Here is a 23,930-nt window from a genome sequence, read left to right as displayed (position 1 = left end):
TGAAGCCTAACAATGGTTAAACTGAACATTTATGTAGGCTGGGTTTTTCTGTTCAAAATAAACCTAGGTATTGAAGGGTTAAACTAAATACCTTAGTAGTCACATTTTCAAAGTAGTCACTTTCTTAAAAGTTTACAGAAGAAACATTTTAAAAATGACAAACTCAATTTTTCTTGACTTCAGTTGGAATCCAGTCCTTCATTAATCTGTCATTAAAAGCCTTACAGCAGCTTCAGTCTGGCCAGTCTTTCTTTTCTTCTCGGTGCTTCACAGGAAGACAAGAAGTCATTTTTCATTCCAGCTACTTGTGTGAGGCTCTGAAGTGGCCTGACTGTTTTATTATGAATTAAGATTCATGTGACTCAACTTTTAGTACTTTTAGAATAGGGGAAACACTAATAGAAAAAAAACCTTTCAGATTATGTACTGTATGTTATTTGTTAATTTTACATTTGTTTTTCTTTAAATATCAAATGGAAAAAAATATATACAGTTTGGTATCAAATATACAATTTAGTTTTAATATATACAATTATTTTTTAAAAATATATACAGTCTAGAGTGAGCCACTATGAATATATTTTGTGAAGTGAACGGTCTATATGACTGGTATATACTTTGAGGTTGATTCATAATGAAAAATATGAAAAAATATTAGGTTTTAGTTAAATTTAGAGTAAAAAAAGAAATATGATTCATTCAACATTTTTAATTTAGCCATTTCTAGCACCATTATGATTATTAATGGGAAAGTGTAGGTAAAAGTCAAATACTGGAGAAACGCTAGCCTTTTAGGAATTCACGTGGCAGAGGACTTCATTTTTTGCCAGTGAAAACATTTAAACTAGGAGTTCTAAAACTTCAGCAAATTCTTCTGTGAAATCCAAAATAGTTTTTCACATCCATATGAGAGCTAAAAAACAGGATAAGGTTAGAGCTGTGGTCCATGACTACAATATAGCTTCAGTGCCTACAGGGACTCCAAGGAGGTCACAAACACATTCTGTCTTAATATCAGTCCAAGGTGCTGCTTTCTGTCTCTTTGTTTAAATTCTACACAAGCATATTAGGAAATCAATGCATTGAGAACTGATTTCCATTTCCACCAGAGCAGAATGACACAAGTTACAAAAAGTATACATTTGCCACCTGTATGCAGAAGCACATAAACCTATAGAGTCACTTACTTATTTGTTTAGTTATTTATATTATGTTGCCATATATTGCAGTAAAACTAAAGCGGGCTTTACACGCTGCGACATCGCTAGCATCGGCTTGCAATGTCGAGCACGATAGCACCCACCCCCGTCGTTTGTGCGATATTGTGTGATCGCTGCCGTAGCGCACATTATCGCTACGGCAGTGTCACACGCACATACCTGTGCAGCGACGTCGCTATGACTGCCGAACAATCCCTCCTTCAAGAGGGAGGTGCGTTCGGCGTCAAAGCGACGTCACTGCGGCGTCACTAAGCGGCCAGCCAATAGAAGCGGGGGGCGGAGATGAGCAGGACGTAACATCCCGCCCACCTCCTTCCTTACCCATTGCCGGTGGATGCAGGTAAGGAGATGTTAGTCGCTCCTGCGGTGTCACACACAGTGATCTGTGCTGCCTCAGGAACGACGAACAAAATCGCTAATAAGCAATTAACGATTTTTTTATTCAGGACGACCTCTCCGTGGCGAACGATTTTGGCCACTTTTGCGATCGACTAAGCTTGCTCGTACGTGTCACATGCTGCGATGTCGTTAACGTCGCCGGATGTGCGTCACAAACACCGTGACTCCCGACGATAATACGTTAACGATATCGTAGCGTGTAAAGCCCGCTTTAGACTAAATCTTCATGGTGAGAGCTAAAAGTGGATATATATTGCAGGGTTGGTATTTTACAAGTTATTACATTTTGAAATCTAATACTTGTTAAACAACTACCAACGGTTCCACTAATAACCTAAGACTGACATCCTCTATAATGCAAATCTCCAATTCCCATTTCAGGACTTTTCTCATGTTGCGCCAGTTTTCTGGAATGCACTACCCTGGGCAATTCAGTTAATTCCCAATATCCACAGTTTTAAGTGTGCCCTTAGAACACATTTCTATAGATTGGCATATCACCTCACCAATGTACAGTATATCACAATAGTTAGTACACCTCCACTTTTTTTGTAAATATTTTATATCTTTTCATGGAACAACACTGAAGATATGACACAATTTTGTCAAATTTTGTGTTATTGCTTGCACACTCTCATACTGGTCACTGAAAGTTCAACATAGCATCTCATGGCAAACAAATATCTGTGGATCTGACAAAGAGAAATGTTGCTCTACATAAAGATGGCCTAGGCTATAAGATGATTGCCACCACACTGAAACTGAGCTGCAGCATATTAGCCAAGGCGATACAGTTTAACAAGAGAGGTTCCACTCAGAACAAGCCTCACCATGGTTATATCCAGATGATGTATTTTCAAAATAGATGTATGAATGCTGCCAGCATTGATGCAGAGGTTAAAGGGGTGGGGAGTCAGCCTGTCAGTGCTCAGACCATATGCCACACACAACATCAAATTAGTCTGCATGGTTGTCGTCCTAGAAGGAAGCCTCTTCTGAAGATCATGTCTGAAAAGAGTTTTCTGACAACAGACTAAGGATATGGATTACTAGAACCGCAAAGAGTTTTCTGAAGACAAGCAGACTAAGGACATGGATTACTGGAACCATCTCATGTGGTCTGATGAGACCAAAATAAACTTATTTGGTTCAGATGATGTCAAGCATGTGTGGCAGCAACCAGGTGAGAAGTACAAAGACAATTGTTTCTTGCCTACAGTCAAGCATGGGGGTGGGAGTGTTACACACCTCCAAGACTACCACTGCCTTGCTAAAGAAATTGAGGGTAAAGATTCTGGAATGGCCAAGAATGTCTCCAGACATAAACCTTATTGAGCATCTGTGAGGCATCCTCAAACGGAAGATGGAGTAGCGAAAGGTCTGTAATATCCAACAGCTCCGTGATGTCGTCATGGAGGAATGGAAGAGGATTCCAGTGGCTTCCGTGAAACTCTAATGAACTCTATGCTTAAGAGCGTTAAGGTAGTGACTGAAAATAATGCTGGCTACGCAAAATATTGACACTTTGGACACAATTTGGCCATTTTCACTTAGGGCTATACTCATTTTTCTTGCCAGCAGTTTACACATTAATAGCTGTGTGTTGAGTTTTTTAGAGGACACAACAAACGTCCACTGTTATGCAAGCTGGACACTGACTACTTTTACATTGTATCAAAATGTCACATCTTCAGTGTTGTCCCATGAAAAGATATAATGAAATATTTACAAAAATGTGAGGGGTGTAATCATTTTTGTGATATAATGTAAGTACCATAACTATATCTTGTACTTCCTTTTCTAAGCTAGCCACAGATTTAGTCCCTCCTTGCTGCACCATCCGTAGACTCAATAGCATTTCGTATTTGTACTTGTACATATATTGGCTAGTAACCGGTTAATTTGAATGCCCCTATTTATTATATTGATGGCCGGACCATACACAGTAAGCCCGTTATAATTTTTGTGTCCTTCGTATTTCCTCATAGATCTTACGATGTGTTGAATTATGTGTTAAAGTCTTATTTTGTTCCTCTGTCCCATCTGAATTGTAAAGTGCTGCAGAATTTGTTGGCACAATGAAATATAAATAATAATTATTATTATTATCATTATTATTATTATTAACATAACATCCAATGCATGTTTTGTTTTTCCTCATAGCTGGTTGTCCCAGATGACGAAAAATCCACCATCATAAGGAGTATCAACAGGCAGATCTTCGATGGTTTGACTACTGGACTCCTCCAACTCCTCTCTAAATTATTTGCTTGCCTAACAACCAGTGTGCCAGGAGGGAATGGACAGACAGACACCATAAAAATAAAACCAGATGCCAAAACAAAATTGTCCCCTACTGATGTTTTCAATGGTCGTATCCAAGATATAATCAGGTACATATGGCTTATCTTCAGGTTTGACAATGTGTTGCGGCAGTTTGTTATTTGTATATATTTTAGTGTGTATTTTTTAGCGTAAATGATGTAGGGCTATGATTTCTTGGAAAAATGAACTTTGTAAGGATTAGTCATTTCAATATCTTAGTTTTTGGGCTCAATCAAGTGGAGCTAAGCCAAGCTGAAAATATACAGTGCCTACAAGTAGTATTCAACCCCCTGCAGATTTAGCAGGTTTGATAAGATGCAAATAAGTTAGAGCCTGCAAACTTCAAACAAGAGCAGGATTTATTAACAGATGCATAAATCTTACAAACCAACAAGTTATGTTGCTCAGTTAAATTTTAATAAATTTTCAACATAAAAGTGTGGGTCAATTATTATTCAACCCCTAGGTTTAATATTTTGTGGAATAACCCTTGTTTGCAATTACAGCTAATAATCGTCTTTTATAAGACCTGATCAGGCCGGCACAGGTCTCTGGAGTTATCTTGGCCCACTCCTCCATGCAGATCTTCTCCAAGTTATCTAGGTTCTTTGGGTGTCTCATGTGGACTTTAATCTTGAGCTCCTTCCACAAGTTTTCAATTGGGTTAAGGTCAGGAGACGGACTAGGCCACTGCAACACCTTGATTTTTTCCCTCTTGAACCAGGCCTTGGTTTTCTTGGCTGTGTGCTTTGGGTCGTTGTCTTGTTGGAAGATGAAATGACGACCCATCTTAAGATCCTTGATGGAGGAGCGGAGGTTCTTGGCCAAAATCTCCAGGTAGGCCGTGCTATCCATCTTCCCATGGATGCGGACCAGATGGCCAGGCCCCTTGGCTGAGAAACAGCCCCACAGCATGATGCTGCCACCACCATGCTTGACTGTAGGGATGGTATTCTTGGGGTCGTATGCAGTGCCATCCAGTCTCCAAACGTCCTGTGTGTGGTTGGCACCAAAGATCTCGATCTTGGTCTCATCAGACCAGAGAACCTTGAACCAGTCTGTCTCAGAGTCCTCCAAGTGATCATGAACAAACTGTAGACGAGCCTTGACATGACGCTTTGAAAGTAAAGGTACCTTACGGGCTCGTCTGGAATGGAGACCATTGCGGTGGAGTACGTTACTTATGGTATTGACTGAAACCAATGTCCCCACTGCCATGAGATCTTCTCGGAGCTCCTTCCTTGTTGTCCTTGGGTTAGCCTTGACTCTTCGGACAAGCCTGGCCTCGGCACGGGTGGAAACTTTCAAAGGCTGTCCAGGCCGTGGAAGGCTAACAGTAGTTCCATAAGCCTTCCACTTCCGGATGATGCTCCCAATAGTGGAGACAGGTAGGCCCAACTCCTTGGAAAGGGTTTTGTACCCCTTGCCAGCCTTGTGACCCTCCACGATCTTGTCTCTGATGGCCTTGGAATGCTCCTTTGTCTTTCCCATGTTGACCAAGTATGAGTGCTGTTCACAAATTTGGGGAGGGTCTTAATTACTCAGAAAAGGCTGGAAAAAGAGATAATTAATCCAAACATGTGAAGCTCATTGTTCTTTGTGCCTGAAATACTTCTTAATACTCTAGGGGAACCAAACAGAATTCTTGTGGTTTGAGGGGTTGAATAATAAATGACCCTCTGAATAAACTTTTCACAATTTAAAAAAAAAAAGAAATAACATTATTTTTTTGCTGCAGTGCATTTCACACTTCCAGGCTGATCTAGAGTCCAAATGTCACAATGCCAAGTTAATTCCGAATGTGTAAACCTGCTAAATCTGCAGGGGGTTGAATACTACTTGTAGGCACTGTAGTCACTGCTTTGTACACATTTGCACTTATTTATTTGTTTTATTTATTTTATTTTCAAAAGTTTCTATTTCCTTTATAACTGCAATACTAAGCAACTTTCTATGTAGTTTTCATTAAAAAATATCCTACTACTTTGTGTACAGCTGGTTGTGCTGCTGCTTCCGGCAAAGATGCCGATAGGAGTCAGGTCCTGACTGTTATCAGCTTCTGACTATTATTTAGGTGCTTTACTGAGAACCTACTCTTTCTATTCCCTCCTCACAGGGTAACGAGATAGCAGCAGTCAGGAAAGAAGGTTATACACCAGGCTAAATCAGTGTATAGAGGTATAGGATAGCGCCCCTAGTGGGGTCTGCGGGAGAATGGTGAACCACACAGGTCATATCAATACAGGCAGGTGGGAGAAAACCAAGGCAGGTGGGAGAGATCACATGCACAGAGGTAGCACCAGTGTTCTCAAAGGGAAAAAGAGATTGCACATGGGTTGTATCATCTACAGTAGGGGAGGCAATAAATCGGAGAAGCTGTATTGGTTTGTGAGAGCTACTGAAAACAGATGTACTAGTAGAAATAAAAACAAAAAATGTCTATCCTATATTACTAGGAATACCACTCTGAACTTTGAAACTTGAAACAGGTTGCAAACCATATTTATAACAGGTCTGTCAGCTTAATATGTTTTCCTGTGTAAGGGCATTGTAATAAATGTAAACATTCATACATCTAGTAGCGGCACAAAAATGTTGATAGAGCATCATAGACACAGTTTGTATGAGTGGACACACCCAGTGGTGTAGCTAAGAGTTCAGCTCAGGGGGGGGCAAAACATCTGAGTGGGCCCCTAACCAAGTAACCATGATAAGTACGGTGGCACAGACTAAACGTGGGTCTAGTGGAACCTCGGCAGATGACATTGATATTACCGCTTTATGGTGACTATATAATGGTAGATATCGCTCCGCTCCTGCACGACATACAAGAGATCACAGTGCAGTTATAGATGGTGACTTACTGCTGACGTTCTTTCAGAAGGAATTGTTCACCTTTTCTGTCTTTTCCATCTGGTCCAGACCGACATGACAACTTCCAGCAACAACCCGTCTACACAGATTACAACAAAGACACATTTGACTTCTCACATTTTTGTCACCATCCCCATCTAATCCCAACCTGCATAAACTCCTCATCCTGCCGTCACCCCAATACTGAGCTGCTGCTGTTATGTGTCCCTATTAAGGCACCTGCTGTGTGCACAAAAACTGTGCTTCTCTTACTGCTCCAGATAATAATGTCACCACTGAGCCCTCACATGGTAATAATGCCACCACTGTGCCCTCCACATACTTATGCCACCACTGTGCCCCCCAAATACTAATGCCACCACTGTGCCGATTATATGGTAAAATACCTCCTTTGTGCGCTCTAGATGGTAGAATTGCCCCTAGAAAATATTAATACCTTGTATAAGTGCCCTACAAAAGTGCACACATTTTGCTCCTAGAAAGTATTGATGCCCCCTGTGTGCCTGTGACAGTCACAATACCCTGAGTGGCCCTATAACAATAAGGGTTCTTATGTGTCCACTTAACAGTTAATAATGTCCCCCCATGTACAGCTTGTCTATACACAGTATGAAGCCCGTATACCTGCCCTATACACAGTATGATGTTCCCATAGCTCCTCCTATACACAGTATGATACCTCAACACCTCCCGTATACACAGTATGATACCTCTACACCTCCCCTATACACAGTATGTTACCTTTACACTTTCCCTATACACAGTATGATGGGCCTACAGCTCCCCCAAAACAATGGTCCACACACTGTATAATGGCCACCACAGTAGCCGAAACACTGATTAATTGTTCCCACAGCAGACCCCCACATTGTATAATGGCTTCAATAGTAGCCCCCACACTGTATGAGGGCCCCCACAGTATATGACAGCCCCCACATTAGCTCCCACACTGTAAAAAAGCCCCACCCGTTAGCTCCCACACTGTATAATGACCCCTACATTAGCTCCCACACTATATAAAGGCTCCTCACACTTTATAAGTGCCCCCCACACCAGTGGCATAACTAGAGTCCGATGGACCCCGATGCAAGATTGACATGTTTATGTCACATGTTCGGACCCTTGCAGCTTCATAAATCCTATAAAGAGATATGTTGCACCCCCTTCATTAAGTAGTAATGTCCCCTATCGTGGTATATATAGTTTGTCCCTATCCTGGTGTATATGGACCCCCAGTCTGGTGCATATGGACCCCCAAAATGGGCCCCATTCTGATGTATATGGACCCCCAGCTTGGGACCCATGCTAATGTATATAGGCCCCCACCCTAGGCCCCATGCTGATATATATGGGCCTTAAGCTTGGGTCCAGTGCCTGATGTATATGGACCTTCAGCTTGGGCTCTGTGCTGGTATATATGGGCTCCCAGCCTGGACCCCATTCTGTTATATATGGGCCCCCAGCCTTGATATATATGTCCCCCGTTCTGCATTAAAAAAATAAATCATATACTCACTTGCTCCAGCAGGTGTTGAGTGGTGCAGCGTGGGCAGGACATCGTCTGCACAAGACATCAGAGTCCCGGCGCTTTGCAATGATGTCACCACGCCGGGACACTGAAGTCCTGCGTGTGCGCTGTCATCAGCAGCAGTGCAGCGAGATTGTACCTCCTCAGCACTGACGCAGAGCTTAACTATGTCGTGCACTGTGCACGCCGATATAGTTAACAGTAGCGCTACTTCGAGTGGTGGGCAGGGTGAGCCCGTGGCGTCCGCACCCTCTGCCCCCCCCCCGGTAGCTACACTACTGGACACACCATTGGTGCAACCTGTGCATTTGCTCACCCGCACAAAAAGAAGGGGGCTCAATTCTACCTCCAAAGCTTGAAGGTTTGTGCATTATGATAATCTATCAGACTGCAAAGGGCCCATAAAGTGCCCTTGCAGAGGGGCCCTCTTCTGTCTATGTCCGCTTCTGAGTGGGGTGTATTCATTAGAAGTGTTGCCCCATTACTCTCTATAGTGTCTGACATGCTGCTATGTATATATGCATAAACAATAGGTTATAACTAGTGATGAGTACCTTTCTCTTTTCCTTGTCATGCGAGGCTGATTTAACATAGTGAGGTATTGAAATAATAATTCTCGATATGTTGGCATTGGCAGAGGAATCAGCCAACGGCTAAATGTCTGACCCATTTTCGGAGATCGTACACAATTCTGATGTGGTCTGCTTGATACCTTTTTACAGTGTATTGTTGTTTTATAGACCATGTGTGGTAGACATGCTCTTTTAATACTCTTATAGCTTTTCTTCTTTTCTGTATTTCTTTGAAAAATGTAATAAAATCTGATTAGTCATAACTAGTGATGAGTGAGCACTATCATGCTCTGGTGCTCGTTACTCGTAACAAGCAGTTGGATGCTCGGATGCGCGTGACTTGACTATCGCGTATAATAGAAGTCAATGAAGAACTTGAGCCTTTTTCCCCATTGATTTCCATTATAATCAGGTACTCGAGTCGTACCCATCCTGTTCGTTATGAGTGCCAACCACCTGGATATGGTAGTGCTCACTCATCAGTAATTATATATTAGGCACTTTTCTGAGAGGCAGGGGTAGCACACTTCTTACAAATGGACTAAACTATTTATTCTATCGGCCGAACTACACAGATTTTGTTGTCTAATTATTGCTAATTTGAATATGGACCCACAGCTGTAATATTCTGCCCTTACATAGGTAAGCAAGGGTCTCTGTAAAGGAGTGATGTATGAAAGATTACAGCCGGAAACTTCGTGCAATTTTGTCAACTAAAGGTCACCTGAAATTCAGCCACCATATGCAAAAAAATAAAAATAGTTATTTATTTCTGGCAACTCTTCTAAAGTGTATGTAGCTATTATTGTCCGTCCACATAGGATGTACAGTACGTCATTGATTTGCTAAAGGGCGAAATCCTCTCTGATAATCCACACAGATTCTGGACAGATTTTGCGCTGATTTTTCTTATGCAACTTTTACTTGAGGTTTGGTAAAATCTTGTGAAAATGTATTTTTCTTTTTTTATTGTTAGCTATCAAAAGCAAGAGAGTTATCATTCTTGTGCATTCACAGAGAAAATGCAGGAAAATAATTTAAAACTGGAAAAAAAAAAATCTCAAAGAAATTGAGCATATATAGTTAATACTCTGCATTGATGTGTTATATTACACATACATTTTCAAGAATAATTTGTCTCATTTTTTGTTTTTCCTCTTCTCTCAGTTACACAATTAATATGGGTCTGATTGACAAGCTGTCTGGCTGCTTCATCTCTATACAAGGTCCTCTTGATGAGAGTCCCAAAGTTGCAGTGTTCCTCCAGGCAGCAACTTCTCTTCTCCATGAACTATGCAGACTTTGCATTACTGTAACTCCGAGGTAGGAAACTTCTCCAAAGAATTCTTTACTTATACATCAGTAACCAGAACGCACATACGTTGCACATGTGTAAAGTGCACGTCCCTTGTAGCTTCTGTTCAGTACTGCTAAGGGTACGTGCCCATGACCTGGACCCCCTGCTTCCTGTACCTGGCAGGTCCTGACCTGCGGGGCCGCGAGTCTCCTCCGCAGGAGACTGCAGCTACTCATTCCCACAATCAGGGTACGGAGCGCTGCGGTCTCTCGCTGTGTTCTCCTTACGGAGGATGCTTGCAAAGAATTATTATTATTATAGCGCCATTTACAAGTGAAAGAGGGTATACGTACAACAATCATTAATAGTACAAAACAGACTGGTATAGAAGGAGAGAGGACCCTGCCCGCGAGGGCTCACAGTCTATCGGGAATTGTTGATGGTATAATAGGTGAGGACAGAGCTGGTTGCGCAGTGGTGTACTGGACTGAGGGCTACTGTAGGTTGTAGGCTTGTTGGAAGAGGTGGGTCTTGAGGTTCCTCTTGAAGCTTTCCACGGTAGGGGAGAGTGTGATATGCTGAGGTAGAGAGTTCCAGAGTATGGGGGAGGCACGGGAGAAATCTTGTACGTGATTGTGGGAAGAGGAGTAGAGAAGGAGATCTTGTGAGGAACTGAGGTTGCCTGCAGGTAGGTACCAGAAGACTAGGTCACAAATGTAGGGAGGAGACAGGTTGTGGATTGCTTTGTATGTCATGGTTAATATTTTGAACTGGAGTCGTTGGGCGATGGGGAGCCAGTGAAGGAATTGGCAGAGTGGCGAGGCTGGGGAATAGCGAGGGGAGAGGTGGATTAAGCGGGCCGCAGAGTTTAGGATAGATTGGAGGGGTGCAAGAGTGTTGGAAGGGAGGCCAGAGAGCAGGAGGTTGCAGTAGTCGAGGCGGCAGATGATGAGGGCATGCACTAATGTTTTTGCTGATTCTTGGATTGACATGAATTGACATGCTTAAGGCTCGGAAAGCCACAACCCATGTCAGTTTATGCTGCGGCAGTACACGTACAGTGGGGACAGGATTTCTAAAAATACCATCCACTGTGATTGTACTGTACTGCGCAGCGTTTTGGACACAGCTGAAACATGCTGCATCCAAAACGCTGCAAACACTGATCATGGTCACGTATCCCTGTTTTACTAAATATTGTATTTCGCACTTATTGTGACAGATATCCAAATGTATTTTTATTTTTTATTTTTTTTCGTTTTCTAGTGTAAGTACATTGATTTGGTGTAAATATCATGTTTAATAGACCCTCAAAACCCTTTTGTCACTAGAAAAAACGGAAGCCCATTTAGATGAGCCAATAATTGGCAAACAAATTTTCACATGAACTCTCATTCCCGATTATCAGCCCATCTACACAGACCAGCACACGCCAACAAACAAGCAAAAAGCTATTGCACCATGTAAGCAGGTGATTGCTGCTCATAACATTATAGTGTCTGGGAACAAAACGATCGTATTATTGATCTTCTGTCCCGATCACTGTTTTGTCGTTCTTTGTAATCAGTCCAATAAATGACTGCCAATCAACTTGTATATAGCAGATCGGAGGTTGTTTGAAGGCCTGTCTTAGTAGGCTGTTAGTGTGCCAAGGAGAGTAAAGTGGGCTTTACACACAGCGACATCGCCAGCGATGTCGCTGGTGAAAGCACCCGCCCCCATCGGTTGTGCGTCACGGGCAAATCGCTGCCCGTGGCGCACAACATTGCTAACACCCGTCACAAATACTTACCTGCCTAGCAACGTCGCAGTGGCCGGCGAACTGCATCCTTTCTAAGGGGGCGGTTCATGCGGCGTTACAGCGGCCTCACTAAGCGGCCGCCCAATAGAAGCGGAGGGGCGGAGATGAGCGGCCGTAACATCCCGCCCACCTCCTTACTTCCTCATTGCCGGCGGCCGCAGGTACGATGTACAGTTAGGTCCAAAAATATTTAGACAGTGATACAATTTTCACGAGTTGGGCTCTGCATGCCACCACATTGGATTTGAAATGAAACCTCTACAACAGAATTCAAGTGCAGATTGTAACGTTTAATTTGAAGGTTTGAACAAAAATATCTGATAGAAATTGTAGGAATTGTACACATTTCTTTACAAACACTCCACATTTTAGGAGGTCAAAAGTAATTGGACAAATAAACCAAACCCAAACAAAATATTTTTATTTTCAATATTTTGTTGCGAATCCTTTGGAGGCAATCACTGCCTTAAATCTGGAACCCATGGACATCACCAAATGCTGGGTTTCCTCCTTCTTAATGCTTTGCCAGGCCTTTACAGCCGCAGCCTTCAGGTCTTGCTTGTTTGTGGGTCTTTCCGTCTTAAGTCTGGATTTGAGCAAGTGAAATGCATGCTCAATTGGGTTAAGATCTGGTGATTGACTTGGCCATTGCAGAATGTTCCACTTTTTTGCACTCATGAACTCCTGGGTAGCTTTGGCTGTATGCTTGGGGTCATTGCCCATCTGTACTATGAAGCGCCGTCCGATCAACTTTGCGGCATTTGGCTGAATCTGGGCTGAAAGTGTATCCCGGTACACTTCAGAATTCATCCGGCTACTCTTGTCTGCTGTTATGTCATCAATAAACACAAGTGACCCAGTGCCATTGAAAGCCATGCATGCCCATGCCATCACGTTGCCTCCACCATGTTTTACAGAGGATGTGGTGTGCCTTGGATCATGTGCCGTTCCCTTTCTTCTCCAAACTTGTTTCTTCCCATCATTCTGGTACAGGTTGATCTTTGTCTCATCTGTCCATAGAATACTTTTCCTGAACTGAGCTGGCTTCATGAGGTGTTTTTCAGCAAATTTAACTCTGGCCTGTCTATTTTTGGAATTGATGAATGGTTTGCATCTAGATGTGAACCCTTTGTATTTACTTTCATGGAGTCTTCTCTTTACTGTTGACTTAGAGACAGATACACCTACTTTACTGAGAGTGTTCTGGACTTCAGTTGATGTTGTGAACGGGTTCTTCTTCAGCAAAGAAAGTATGCGGCGATCATCCACCACTGTTGTCATCCATGGACGCCCAGGCCTTTTTGAGTTCCCAAGCTCACCAGTCAATTCCTTTTTTCTCAGAATGTACCCGACTGTTGATTTTGCTACTCCAAGCATGTCTGCTATCTCTCTGATGGATTTTTTCTTTTTTTTCAGCCTCAGGATGTTCTGCTTCACCTCAATTGAGAGTTCCTTAGACCGCATGTTGTCTGGTCACAGCAACAGCTTCCAAATGCAAAACCACACACCTGTAATCAACCCCAGACCTTTTAACTACTTCATTGATTACAGGTTAACGAGGGAGACGCCTTCAGAGTTGATTGCAGCCCTTATAGTCCCTTGTCCAATTACTTTTGGTCCCTTGAAAAAGAGGAGGCTATGCATTACAGAGCTATGATTCCTAAACCCTTTCTCCGATTTGGATGTGAAAACTCTCATATTGCAGCTGGGAGTGTGCACTTTCAGCCCATATTATATATATAATTGTATTTCTGAACATGTTTTTGTAAACAGCTAAAATAACAAAACTTGTGTCACTGTCCAAATATTTCTGGACCTAACTGTAGTTCCTCGTTCCTGCGGTGTCACACATAGCGATGTGTGCTGCCGCAGGAACGACGAACAACATCTTACCTGCAGCAGCAACGATATTTGGGATTAGAACGACGTGTCAATGATTAGGTGAGAAATTTTGATCGTTAACGGTCGTTCGTGCGTTTCACACGCAACGACGTCGCTAACGAGGCCGGATCTGCGTCACGAATTCCGTAATACAGTAAAAACTGTGGCAAAAACACATGCGTTTTTGCAGCGGGTGCGTTTTTTGGGGCCAAAAACACTGTATCTTTGTGGTTAAGAAAAGATGCAGTATGTGAATGTAGCCTAAGGGTAAGTTCACACAGTGCGTTTTTCGCTGCGTTTTTCGCTGCGTTTTTCGGGTGCGTTTTTGGCCTCAAAACTGCATGACTTTGCTTCCCCAGCAAAGTCTATGAGTTTTCATTTTTGCTGTCCGCACACAACTTTTTTTTTAAGCTGCGTTTTTGAGCTTAAAAAAAAAAATGGACATGTCAGTTCTTTCCTGCGTTTTTCTGCGTTTTCCCCCCATGTAATGCATTGAAAAAACGCAGAGATCAAAAACGCAGCAAAACGCAGCCAAAAACGCACCAAATCGCGGTAAAAATGCATGCGTTTTTTTCATGCGTTTTTTAAAGACGCTGCGTTTCTGTGCGTTTTTAGCGCTAAAAAACGCACAAAAACGCAGCGTCAAAAAAACGCAGTGTGTGAACCTAGCCTAATGCTAGGTTCGCACACTGCGTTTTTTTGACGCTGCGTTTTTGCGCGCTTTTGGCCGCTAAAAACGTACCTGCGTCGAAAAAAACGCGTCAAAAAACGCATGCGTTTTTACCGCGATTTGGTGCGTTTTTGATCTCTGCGTTTTGCTGCGTTTTTCCAATGCATTGCATGGGGGGAAAACGCAGAAAAACGCAGGAAAGAATTGACATGTCCATTTTTTTTTTCAAGCTCAAAAACGCAGCTTAAAAAAACAGTTGTGTGCGGACAGCAAAAATGAAAACTCATAGACTTTGCTGGGTAAGCAAAGTCATGCAGTTTTGAGGCCAAAAACGCCGCGAAAAACGCACTGTGCGCACATAGCCTAACTTGTTTCTCTTCTCTAAATATTGACCTGGTGTTGTATTTAGCCTGCAACATTTATCTACTAAGTGTGTGATAATAGTGCATTGTTCACATGGCATTCACATCAATTTTCCAGACACTTAGCTGATAATGTGTAATTGACCTGGAGCGACTGTTTTCAGTTTCTAACATTTGTGTCATCAGATAGGCCTATTGTTGTATATGCACATAGTCAGCACTATAGGAATTAATGGTATATTCCAGGGGAAATTGATTACATCACATTAAACAGTTGCTTTATGTGGACACACTAATATCCAATAATTGAAAACTGACTTTACATACGGTGCATACACAAGGCATATGTATATGTACTTCTATATGTTACCCTATATTCTTTACCGCCCACTTTGATTGGATTCCCGCAAGATATATAAACAAAGTCGTCAATATCGTTATAGTCGTCATCACATCATCTGATTAGATCAGTTCACCTTTCTTTTAATGTCTTGTTTTCTGGGTTGCTGAATAGACCCTTTTTATTTTTCATACCGAATTTCAAGAGAGCACATGATTGAACTTGACTTTGTTAACCAACTGGAGACATTGGGAGCCTCCTAAATATACTATCAGCTCTCAGATGTAAACAAGGAGCCCAACTACAAGCAGTGATCTTGAATGGTTTGGATGTGTGGTTAAAGGATTTTTGTAGGCTGTCGATGCATGTGGTAACGCTTGTGGAGTAAGTTATCAGATGCTATGCAGAAGCAGCTGAAATGCTAAAATGAAATTGTTATAGTTCTGCTTTGCTGAAACCTAGGTCACAACATTAAAAGTTCTACTTATGAAATATACAGGGGGAAAAATAAGTATTTGATACACTGACGATTTTCCAAGTTTCCCCACCTGGAGAGGTCTGTAATTTTTATTGCAGGTACACTTCCACTGTGACAGACAGAATCCACCCCCAAAAAATCCTGAAAATCACATTGTATGGTTTTTAAATTATTAATTTGCATTTTATTGCATGAAATAAGTATTTAACACCTTTACCCCCGGCGATTTTACCTTTTTTTTGGCTCTTTTTTTGCTCCCCTTGCTAAAATGAAATTGTTTATTCTTCTTCATCCGAAAGCCATAACTTTTAATTTCCCGTTAATCTTGCCATATGAGAGTTTGTTTTTTGCGGGACGAGTTGTACTTCTAACTGAAACCATGTTTTACCATATAATGTTCTGAAAAAGGGCAAAAAAATTACAAGTGCAGTAAAATTGCAAAAAGAAAAGTGTCATTGCATGAGTGTTTTGGGGATATTTTGGGATATTTTATTCACCGTGTTCACTATATGTTAAAACTATTGTGTCAGTATGATGTCTCAGGTCGATACGAGTTCGTAGGCACCAAACATGGATAGGTTTACTTTTATCTAAGGGGTTAAAAAAATTCAGATGTTTGTCCCAAAAAAGTGGCGCACTTTGTACGCTATTTTCTTTGACCTGTAGCGTTCTCATTTTTCGGGCTCTGGGGTTCAGTGACGGCTTTTTTTTTTTTATTCTTGAGCTGACATTTTTAATGATACCATTTTTGCACAGATGCTACGTTTTGATCGCCTTTTATTGCATTTTGCGCAAAATTTGCAAGAACTAAAAAACTTAATTTTGGCAATTGGAATTTTTTTTGGCGCTATGCCATTTACTGATCAGGTTAATTGATTTTATATTTTGATACATCGGGTGTTTCCAATGCCAAATGTATGTATATGTTTTATTTTTTAACCCTTTAATTTTCAATGGGGCGAATGGGAGGGTGATTTTAACTTTTAGGTCTTTTTTTTTTTTATTCTACTGGTCCCCCTAGGGGACTATAAGGATCAGCCGTCTGATCGCTCATTCATTTCTCTTGATCAGAGCTGCACAGCTCAGACCAGGAGTAATGCTGGTATTCTGTAACAGACAGCTCTCTGCCGGCTGAAATAGGAAGTGAATCATAATAGCACAGGATTAATCACATGACCCTCTGCTACTATGGCAACCATCGGCTCCCCGTAATCACATCACGGGGTTTCCGATGACAGCCGGTAAGTGCATGTTACCCACTCCAGGCATTTAAATCGCGCTGTCACATTTTGAAAGCGCGATTTAAGGGGTTAACAGGCGCGATGGATCGCAGATCCACCTGCGCGGCACACATGTCAGCTGTTCCAATCAGGCTCACCGCAGCAGCCGGCGGAGATCACACCTTCATGATTTAGGACGTACGGGTGCATCCTCGGTCGTGAAGGGGTTTATCATCTAACAACCAGGAAGAATTCTGCGTCTCTTAAACCTGTTATTTTTTCTTTAAGCAGCCATCCCTACTTGTTACCTGTATTAATTGCACCTATTTGAACTCGTTACTTATATAAAAGACATCTGTCCACACAATCAATCACACTCCAACCTCTCCACCATGACCAAGACAAAAAAGCTGTCTAAAGACACCAGGGACAAAATTGTAGACTTGCACAAGGCTGGGATGGGCTATAGGACAATAGGCAAGCAGCTTGGTGAAAAGTCAACAACTGTTGTCACAATTATTAGAAAATGGAAGAAACACAAGATGACTCAATCTTGCTCAGTCTAGGGCTCCATGCAAGATCTCACCTCGTGGGGTAAGGATGATTCTGAAAAGGTTATGAATTAGCCTAGAACTACATGGGAGGACCTGGTTAATGACCTAAAGAGAGCTGGGAATCATATATCTTGAGATTTGGCCAACACCCTCCTTCCCTCAGTAAGAACATTGAAGATGGGTCATGGCTGGGCCTTCCAGCATGACAATGACCCGAAACACACAGCCAGGGGAACTAAGGAGTGGCTCCGTAAGATGCATTTCAAGGTCTTGCAGTGGCCTACCCAGTCTTTGTACTTGAACCCAATAGAAAATCTTTTGAGGGAGTTGAAACTCAATGTTGCCCAGCGACAGCCCCAAAACCTTAAAGATCTGGAGTAGATTTGTTTGGAGGAGTGGACAAAATCCCTGCTGCAGTAAATTGATCAAGAACTACAGAAAATGTCTGACCTCTGAAATTGCAAACAAAGGTTTTTGTACCAAATGTTAAGTTCTATTTTTCTATTGTAGCAAATACTTATGTCATGCACAATTGAAGTGTACCTATAATAAAAATTACAGACCCCTTCATTCTTTGTAGGTGGGAAAACATTCAATATCGGCAGCGTATCAAACACTTTTTTTTTCACTGTTTGTTCCATAGAGTGTAGGCAATATTACACTGTTACAAATCGCACATTTCTAAGTGTTAATCACTTAGGTCCATTTATACTTGCATGTGCTTGTCACTTTGTGATACATGTATGGATGATGTATGTATACATTCATCTGTGACCTGTAATGCCCCTGTCCTCATACCTGTGAAGTACATGGACCCTGTTGGACTCACTCCCATTCTCTATACTATTGTTGTTTGTGTAGAGGTTTTCGAGAACATTCATATTGTCTGCCTATATTTATAGAAATTCCCTATCTCTGCTCACACAACTTTGTCCACAGCTCTATATTATTATCCTTTCTCTTCCAGAACTGGTCGCTGATAAATATTTATACCATCCTATATTTTCTTAGATATATGTAAAAATAAATGCTTCCAGTAAGCTCCATGCTACACAATAAGCAGTTATCCAGCATACCCTAGCTAGGTACAAGGTCAGTCGGTCATGTCATTTGTTTCTATTTTACATCAGCTCTTGGGACATATTTGAAAGCAATCAGGATCCTACCGGACTATCAGCGGTCCTTCAAAGCTCGGACCTTGTCGGAGTTCTGCATATGTTGTATTGTGCACTGTTCCACAATTCTTCTTCTGAGCCCAATGTTTCCAGCTCTAAAGAGACCTATGAGCAGAACACCATTCAAGTGGCAATTCAGAGCCTGAGGTTTCTTAACAGCTTTGCTACACTTCATCTCCACTCATTTCAGGTAAGCGAAGTCTCAGCTTTCTCTTTAACTGGATCCTGAGGAGGACATGTCTTGGTTTGAAAATTTTTCTACTGTTCTTTTCTTTTCCTATGTATTAGTGTTTGTGGTACAAGGTTTATACGTTTTTTATGCCTTAGGGGTACTTCTCACATAGCAGCGATCTCGCTGAGTCACAGGTTTTGTGACATACCATTGACCTCATCAGCGATCTCGCTGTATAAAACACTAAGCAGCGACCTGGCCCCTTGCTGTGAAATCGCTGATCGGTACACACTGTTGTGGTTCATTTTTTGCTCGTTGGTCTCCCGCTGTGCAGCACACATCAGTGTGTTTGACGGCAGGAGACCAACGAGCACTGACTCTCTATAAGCAGCGTACGCTGGTAACCAGGGTAAATATCGGGTAACTAAGTAAAGCGCTTTGCTTGGTTACCCAATATTTACCCTGGTTACCAGCGTACACGCTTACAGGCTGCCAGCGCTGGCTCCCTGCACTCGTGACCAGGGTAAATATCGGGTAACTAAGCAAAGCGCTTTGCTTAGTAACCCAATGTGTGTGTGCCCTGGCTAAGTGTGCAGGAAGCCAGCGCTAACCGGTGTACGCTGGTAACCAGAGTAAATATCGGGTAACCAAGCAAAGCGCTTTGCTTAGTTACCCGATATTTACACTGGTTACCAGCGTACACCGCTTAGCGCTGGCTCCCTGCACACGTAACCAGGGTAAATATTGGGTAACTAAGCAAAGCGGTTTGCTTAGTAACCCGATGTGTACCTTGGTTACCAAGCGCAGAGTCGCTGGTGGCTGGTCGCTGGTGAATTCTGCCTGATTGACAGCTCACGAGCGACCATGTAGCGACGCACCAGCAATCCTGACCAGGTCAAATCGTGGTCGGAATCGCTGGTACGTCGTTTAGTGAGACGGTACCCTTACATTACATAGTTAATTGTAGATATAATGTCTTAAAGTTTTGGTGTGGAGGACTTATCTACTTCCAGCCAGATTCAAGACTCGTTTACACATCCAAAGTTCTGCCCACAATGACCATTGAATGACTGTGTAAGGCTATGTTCACATTGCGTTTTTCCAGCTTCAAATTTACTGTTCCAGTAAAAACTATGAGATTTCAGAAATCTCATGTGCATACTTGTTTAGGTTTTTTTTTTATTTTTTCCAGACCGAATTGGAAAACTGCAGCCTTTTTATGTCTGTAGCATATCAATACTTTCTTTTTAAATCAGATCTTTTTTAATTAAATCATTAGGGATCAATACAGAGAGTATTTCACTTTTCATATAACTGATAACAATAAACAGATAAACACATATGATTTATAAATCAGGTTCTTTCTCTGCATATATGTAAATATAATAATAGAGTTCTCAAATCATAATTATATTATATAACTTGAGCCTACAAACCTCGTGGCTCTACAAATAAACAAAACTTAAATTATGCAATAATGCCTCAGACTAACAGGAACACCTCCTCCATCAGCCGTGTCGCTCCACATCATATTGCTATACTCTCCTGCTCCTCCCTCTTCGTGCAGTCATCCATGAAACCATTCCAGTCCTCTCTCACCTCTTCATTCAAAGTCCATTTCGCCACAGAAAAAACTAGTTTTAATTCCCTTCCTCACACATGCCATCACTGCAGGCACAACAGTAACCGGTCCAGCATTGCATCCCGAACCAGTGCACTAGAGGGTAGGCCCGGCAGCTCCATCCATGGCCGCCAAATGTTGTAAAACTGTTTTCAATGTTTTTCTTTTTAAATAAACTCCCCTTTCCAATCTTATGACGTTATTTAATTTGTTTTTGAGCTCTGGTAATGTTGGTGGTAGAGGGTCTAACCAGTGATATGCAAGTAGCTTTCTTGCTTGGTACAAGATACGTGCTATTCCCAGGGCTGTTGGAGAATCCGGATCCACTTCTCCTTCCCATAGACTCAACAGGCACAGGCGGGGCGACGGCTGTATTGTGATATGATATATTTGACCTATAAGTCCCAGGGTTTGGTTCCAGAAATCACCAATGTGTCCACACTCCCACATAACATGCATCAAATGGGCATCATCCTGTCCACACCTAACACACTGTGTGTTTGGTCTGAGTCCCATCTTAAATAGTAGACTGGGAGTTTTATATACCCTGTGGATGAGATATATTTGAGACAGCTTTTGGCACTCCGATACCGCCAGTTTAGGAACTTGTTCCAATATATCAGACCACTGGCCTTCCGTCAGGGGACCGACGTCTCGTTCCCATTTGCTTTTAACAAGCAATGGATGTGTTTCCAGATGGGCAGGTAGTAATTTTTTATATAGTTCCGAAATAAGACCCTTAGAGGACTCAGATGTAAGCAGCCTATGTAATGTTTGATTATGTGTCACTATGACCGGGTTTGTCCTCCCCTGTCTTTCCAGTGCGTGTCTCAGCTGCAAATACTGATAAAAGAAGACATGCGGAAGGTGAAACTCCGTTCTCAGTTGTTCAAAGCTTTTAAGAGTATTATTTTGTAGTACTTGTGACACTAAATGGATCCCTTTATCCTCCCATCCTCTGAACCCTACTAATTTTTTAATTTCTGGCAAGTCGGGGTTCTGCCACAGTGGCCAGAGCTCTGTAGGTCCGCTTATCCCCAAAAGAGACTTACCCCTGTCCCACACCCGGAATATCATAGCCAGTGTGGGATATCGTGCCCCATTTATCTGTCTTTGTCCCACATCCAACCGGCAACCTGGGTACTTCCATACTGATCCCTCTCTCACTATATCACCACTGGTATCATACCCTCCTTCTTTGCCCCAACCCCTCAGATGTTGCATCTGGGAGGCTATATAGTATATATATGGGTTTGGTACCGCCAGTCCTCCCTCCTCCTTTCCCCGCTGTAGCACTTCCAGTCGAATCCTAGCTTGCTTTTTCTTCCAAATAAGTTCCCGGAATATTGTATTAATTTTTACAAAAAATTCCCTACATATCCACACTGGAGAATTATGTATAAGGTATAGTAATTGTGGCATCATTACCATTTTAATTAAATTGGATCTGCCGACATTTGATAGCGGCAAACGGCACCAGGTATGCACTTTTGCTCTGAATCGCTGTAACAGGGGTTCCAGATTTAGGGCCTGGAAATCCTTCGGGATTGGGCTGACAATTACTCCCAGATATTTAAACTCCCGGACCACAGGAACTGGAATCTGTAAGTCTGAAAAGTCCCCCGGAAGGGGGTCCAACGGCATTAAAGCCGACTTGGACCAGTTGATTAGTAGACCAGACCTCTGTCCAAATTCCCGAATGATATTCATTGCCGGCAAAATCGAGGAACGTACCCTGTCTAAATATTATTATTATTATTATTATTTATTTATAGAGCACCATTGATTCCATGGTGCTGTACATGAGAAGGGGGTTACATACAAAATACATATACAAGTTACAGTAGACAGACTAGTACAGAGGGAAGAGGGCCCTGCCCTTGCGGGCTTACATTCTATATATAAATATAAGAGTAGACCGTCTGCGTATAATGATATCTTTTGTTCCACGGCTCCACACCGAAATCCCTCTACCTCCCTGGATTTCCGTATTGCCACTGCCAACGGCTCCACTGCAGTCGCGAATAGCAAGGGTGAAAGCGGGCACCCCTGTCTAGTACCTCTTCCAAGAGGAAAAGACTCGGAGACCCTGCCATTAACCCTAACCTTTGCCACCGGTGAGTCATATAGCAGTTTTACCCAATTTATGAATCTATGTCCAAAGCCCATTTTCCGAAGTACAGCCCACATATATTCCCATTCAAGGCTATCGAACGCCTTAGCGGCGTCTAATGACAAAATTGCCCTTTCCCCCGGTACCTCAGAACTATGTTGAATTCCCAAATATAATTTCCTGAGATTCATAGATGTGGCTCTGCATGGAATGAAGCCTGTCTGATCACTCTGCACTATAGATGAGATGACTCGGGACATCCTATTGGCGAGCACCTTGGCCAGCAATTTAATGTCTGTTTGTAGGAGAGAGATTGGGCGATACGAATCCGGGATCTCTGGATCTTTTCCAGGTTTTAATATTAAGACTATTAAGGCTTCCCTCATAGAGGGCGGGAGGACCCTCTGCCTTTCAGCCTCTTCAAATACCTTAAGTAGTTTGGGTAGCAGTAAGGGTGCATACGCTTTATAAAACTCTCCAGGCAGGCCATCCGTTCCCGGAGCTTTTTCATTTTGTGTCTGGCCGAGCGCTTCCTCCAGTTCTTCCAATGAGATGTCCCGGTCCAGCAATTCCCTGTTTACATCACTCAGTGAAGGAAGAGAGAGAGCATCCAAATACTGCTCAATCTCAGTCTCCGTGAGGTCACAGTCTGATGTGTATAGCCGCATATAATACCTCTTTATTTCTCTTATTATATCCTCGCTTTCTGTTACAAAGTCACCTGATTCCGTCTTTAACCTATTTATATAAGAAGATCCTTCCTGTACTCTAATGACTGTGGCCAGTAGGTGCCCCACGCCCTCCCCCGCCATAAAATAATTTTGTTTAAGGAAATAGCGTTTATTTTCTGCCACCGACATGAGATTTTCTTTGAGTGACATCTGTGCCTTCTCTAGAGTGTTTTTAGTTTCTACTGTCGGGTTGAGCACCACCGCAGCCTCCGCATCAGATACCTCCTGAATCAGACTCTGGGTGTAACATTTGGTTTGATTTTTGCGTATGCATATTTCTCTAATATATATGCCCCTTACCACAGCTTTCATAGAGTCCCAAACTATGTGTGGCGGTGCAGAGCACTCATTAATATGGAAGTATTCCAGAATGTTATCATATAAAGATCCCCCAATAAGCTGGATCCAGAAGGGATTAAGTTTCCAGATAGGCCTGGGCAGAGTGACGGGGTTTCCCCATGCAAGCGTAACATGTAATGGTGAGTGATCAGATACGCTTCTAGGTAGGTAGGCCACCTTTTGTGTATATGAGGCCATAAGTGCGTTTCCAATAGCCAGGTCTATCCGTGACATGGTGTGGTGGGAGCTAGAGTAACA

The 23,930-nt window shown here is 42.4% G+C and overlaps 1 protein-coding gene across 2 annotated transcripts in view; it reads left to right on the top strand.

The window, feature by feature from the left end:
* The window catches only part of SCAPER (S-phase cyclin A associated protein in the ER), a 542,550-nt gene that overhangs the window by 457,140 nt on the left and 61,480 nt on the right, over positions 1-23,930 (top strand). For both annotated transcript variants that reach the window (XM_075345474.1, XM_075345473.1), the window contains exons 25-27: positions 3,783-4,012; positions 10,086-10,241; positions 18,652-18,886. In XM_075345474.1, the coding sequence (XP_075201589.1) occupies positions 3,783-4,012; positions 10,086-10,241; positions 18,652-18,886 (621 nt within the window). The remainder of the gene's footprint in view (positions 1-3,782; positions 4,013-10,085; positions 10,242-18,651; positions 18,887-23,930) is intronic.

Source organism: Anomaloglossus baeobatrachus, chromosome 4 (assembly GCF_048569485.1).
Source record: "Anomaloglossus baeobatrachus isolate aAnoBae1 chromosome 4, aAnoBae1.hap1, whole genome shotgun sequence".
Lineage (NCBI taxonomy): Eukaryota > Metazoa > Chordata > Amphibia > Anura > Aromobatidae > Anomaloglossus > Anomaloglossus baeobatrachus.
Note: the sequence above shows the minus strand (reverse complement) of the source record. Positions and strands in the feature narration are given on the sequence as shown.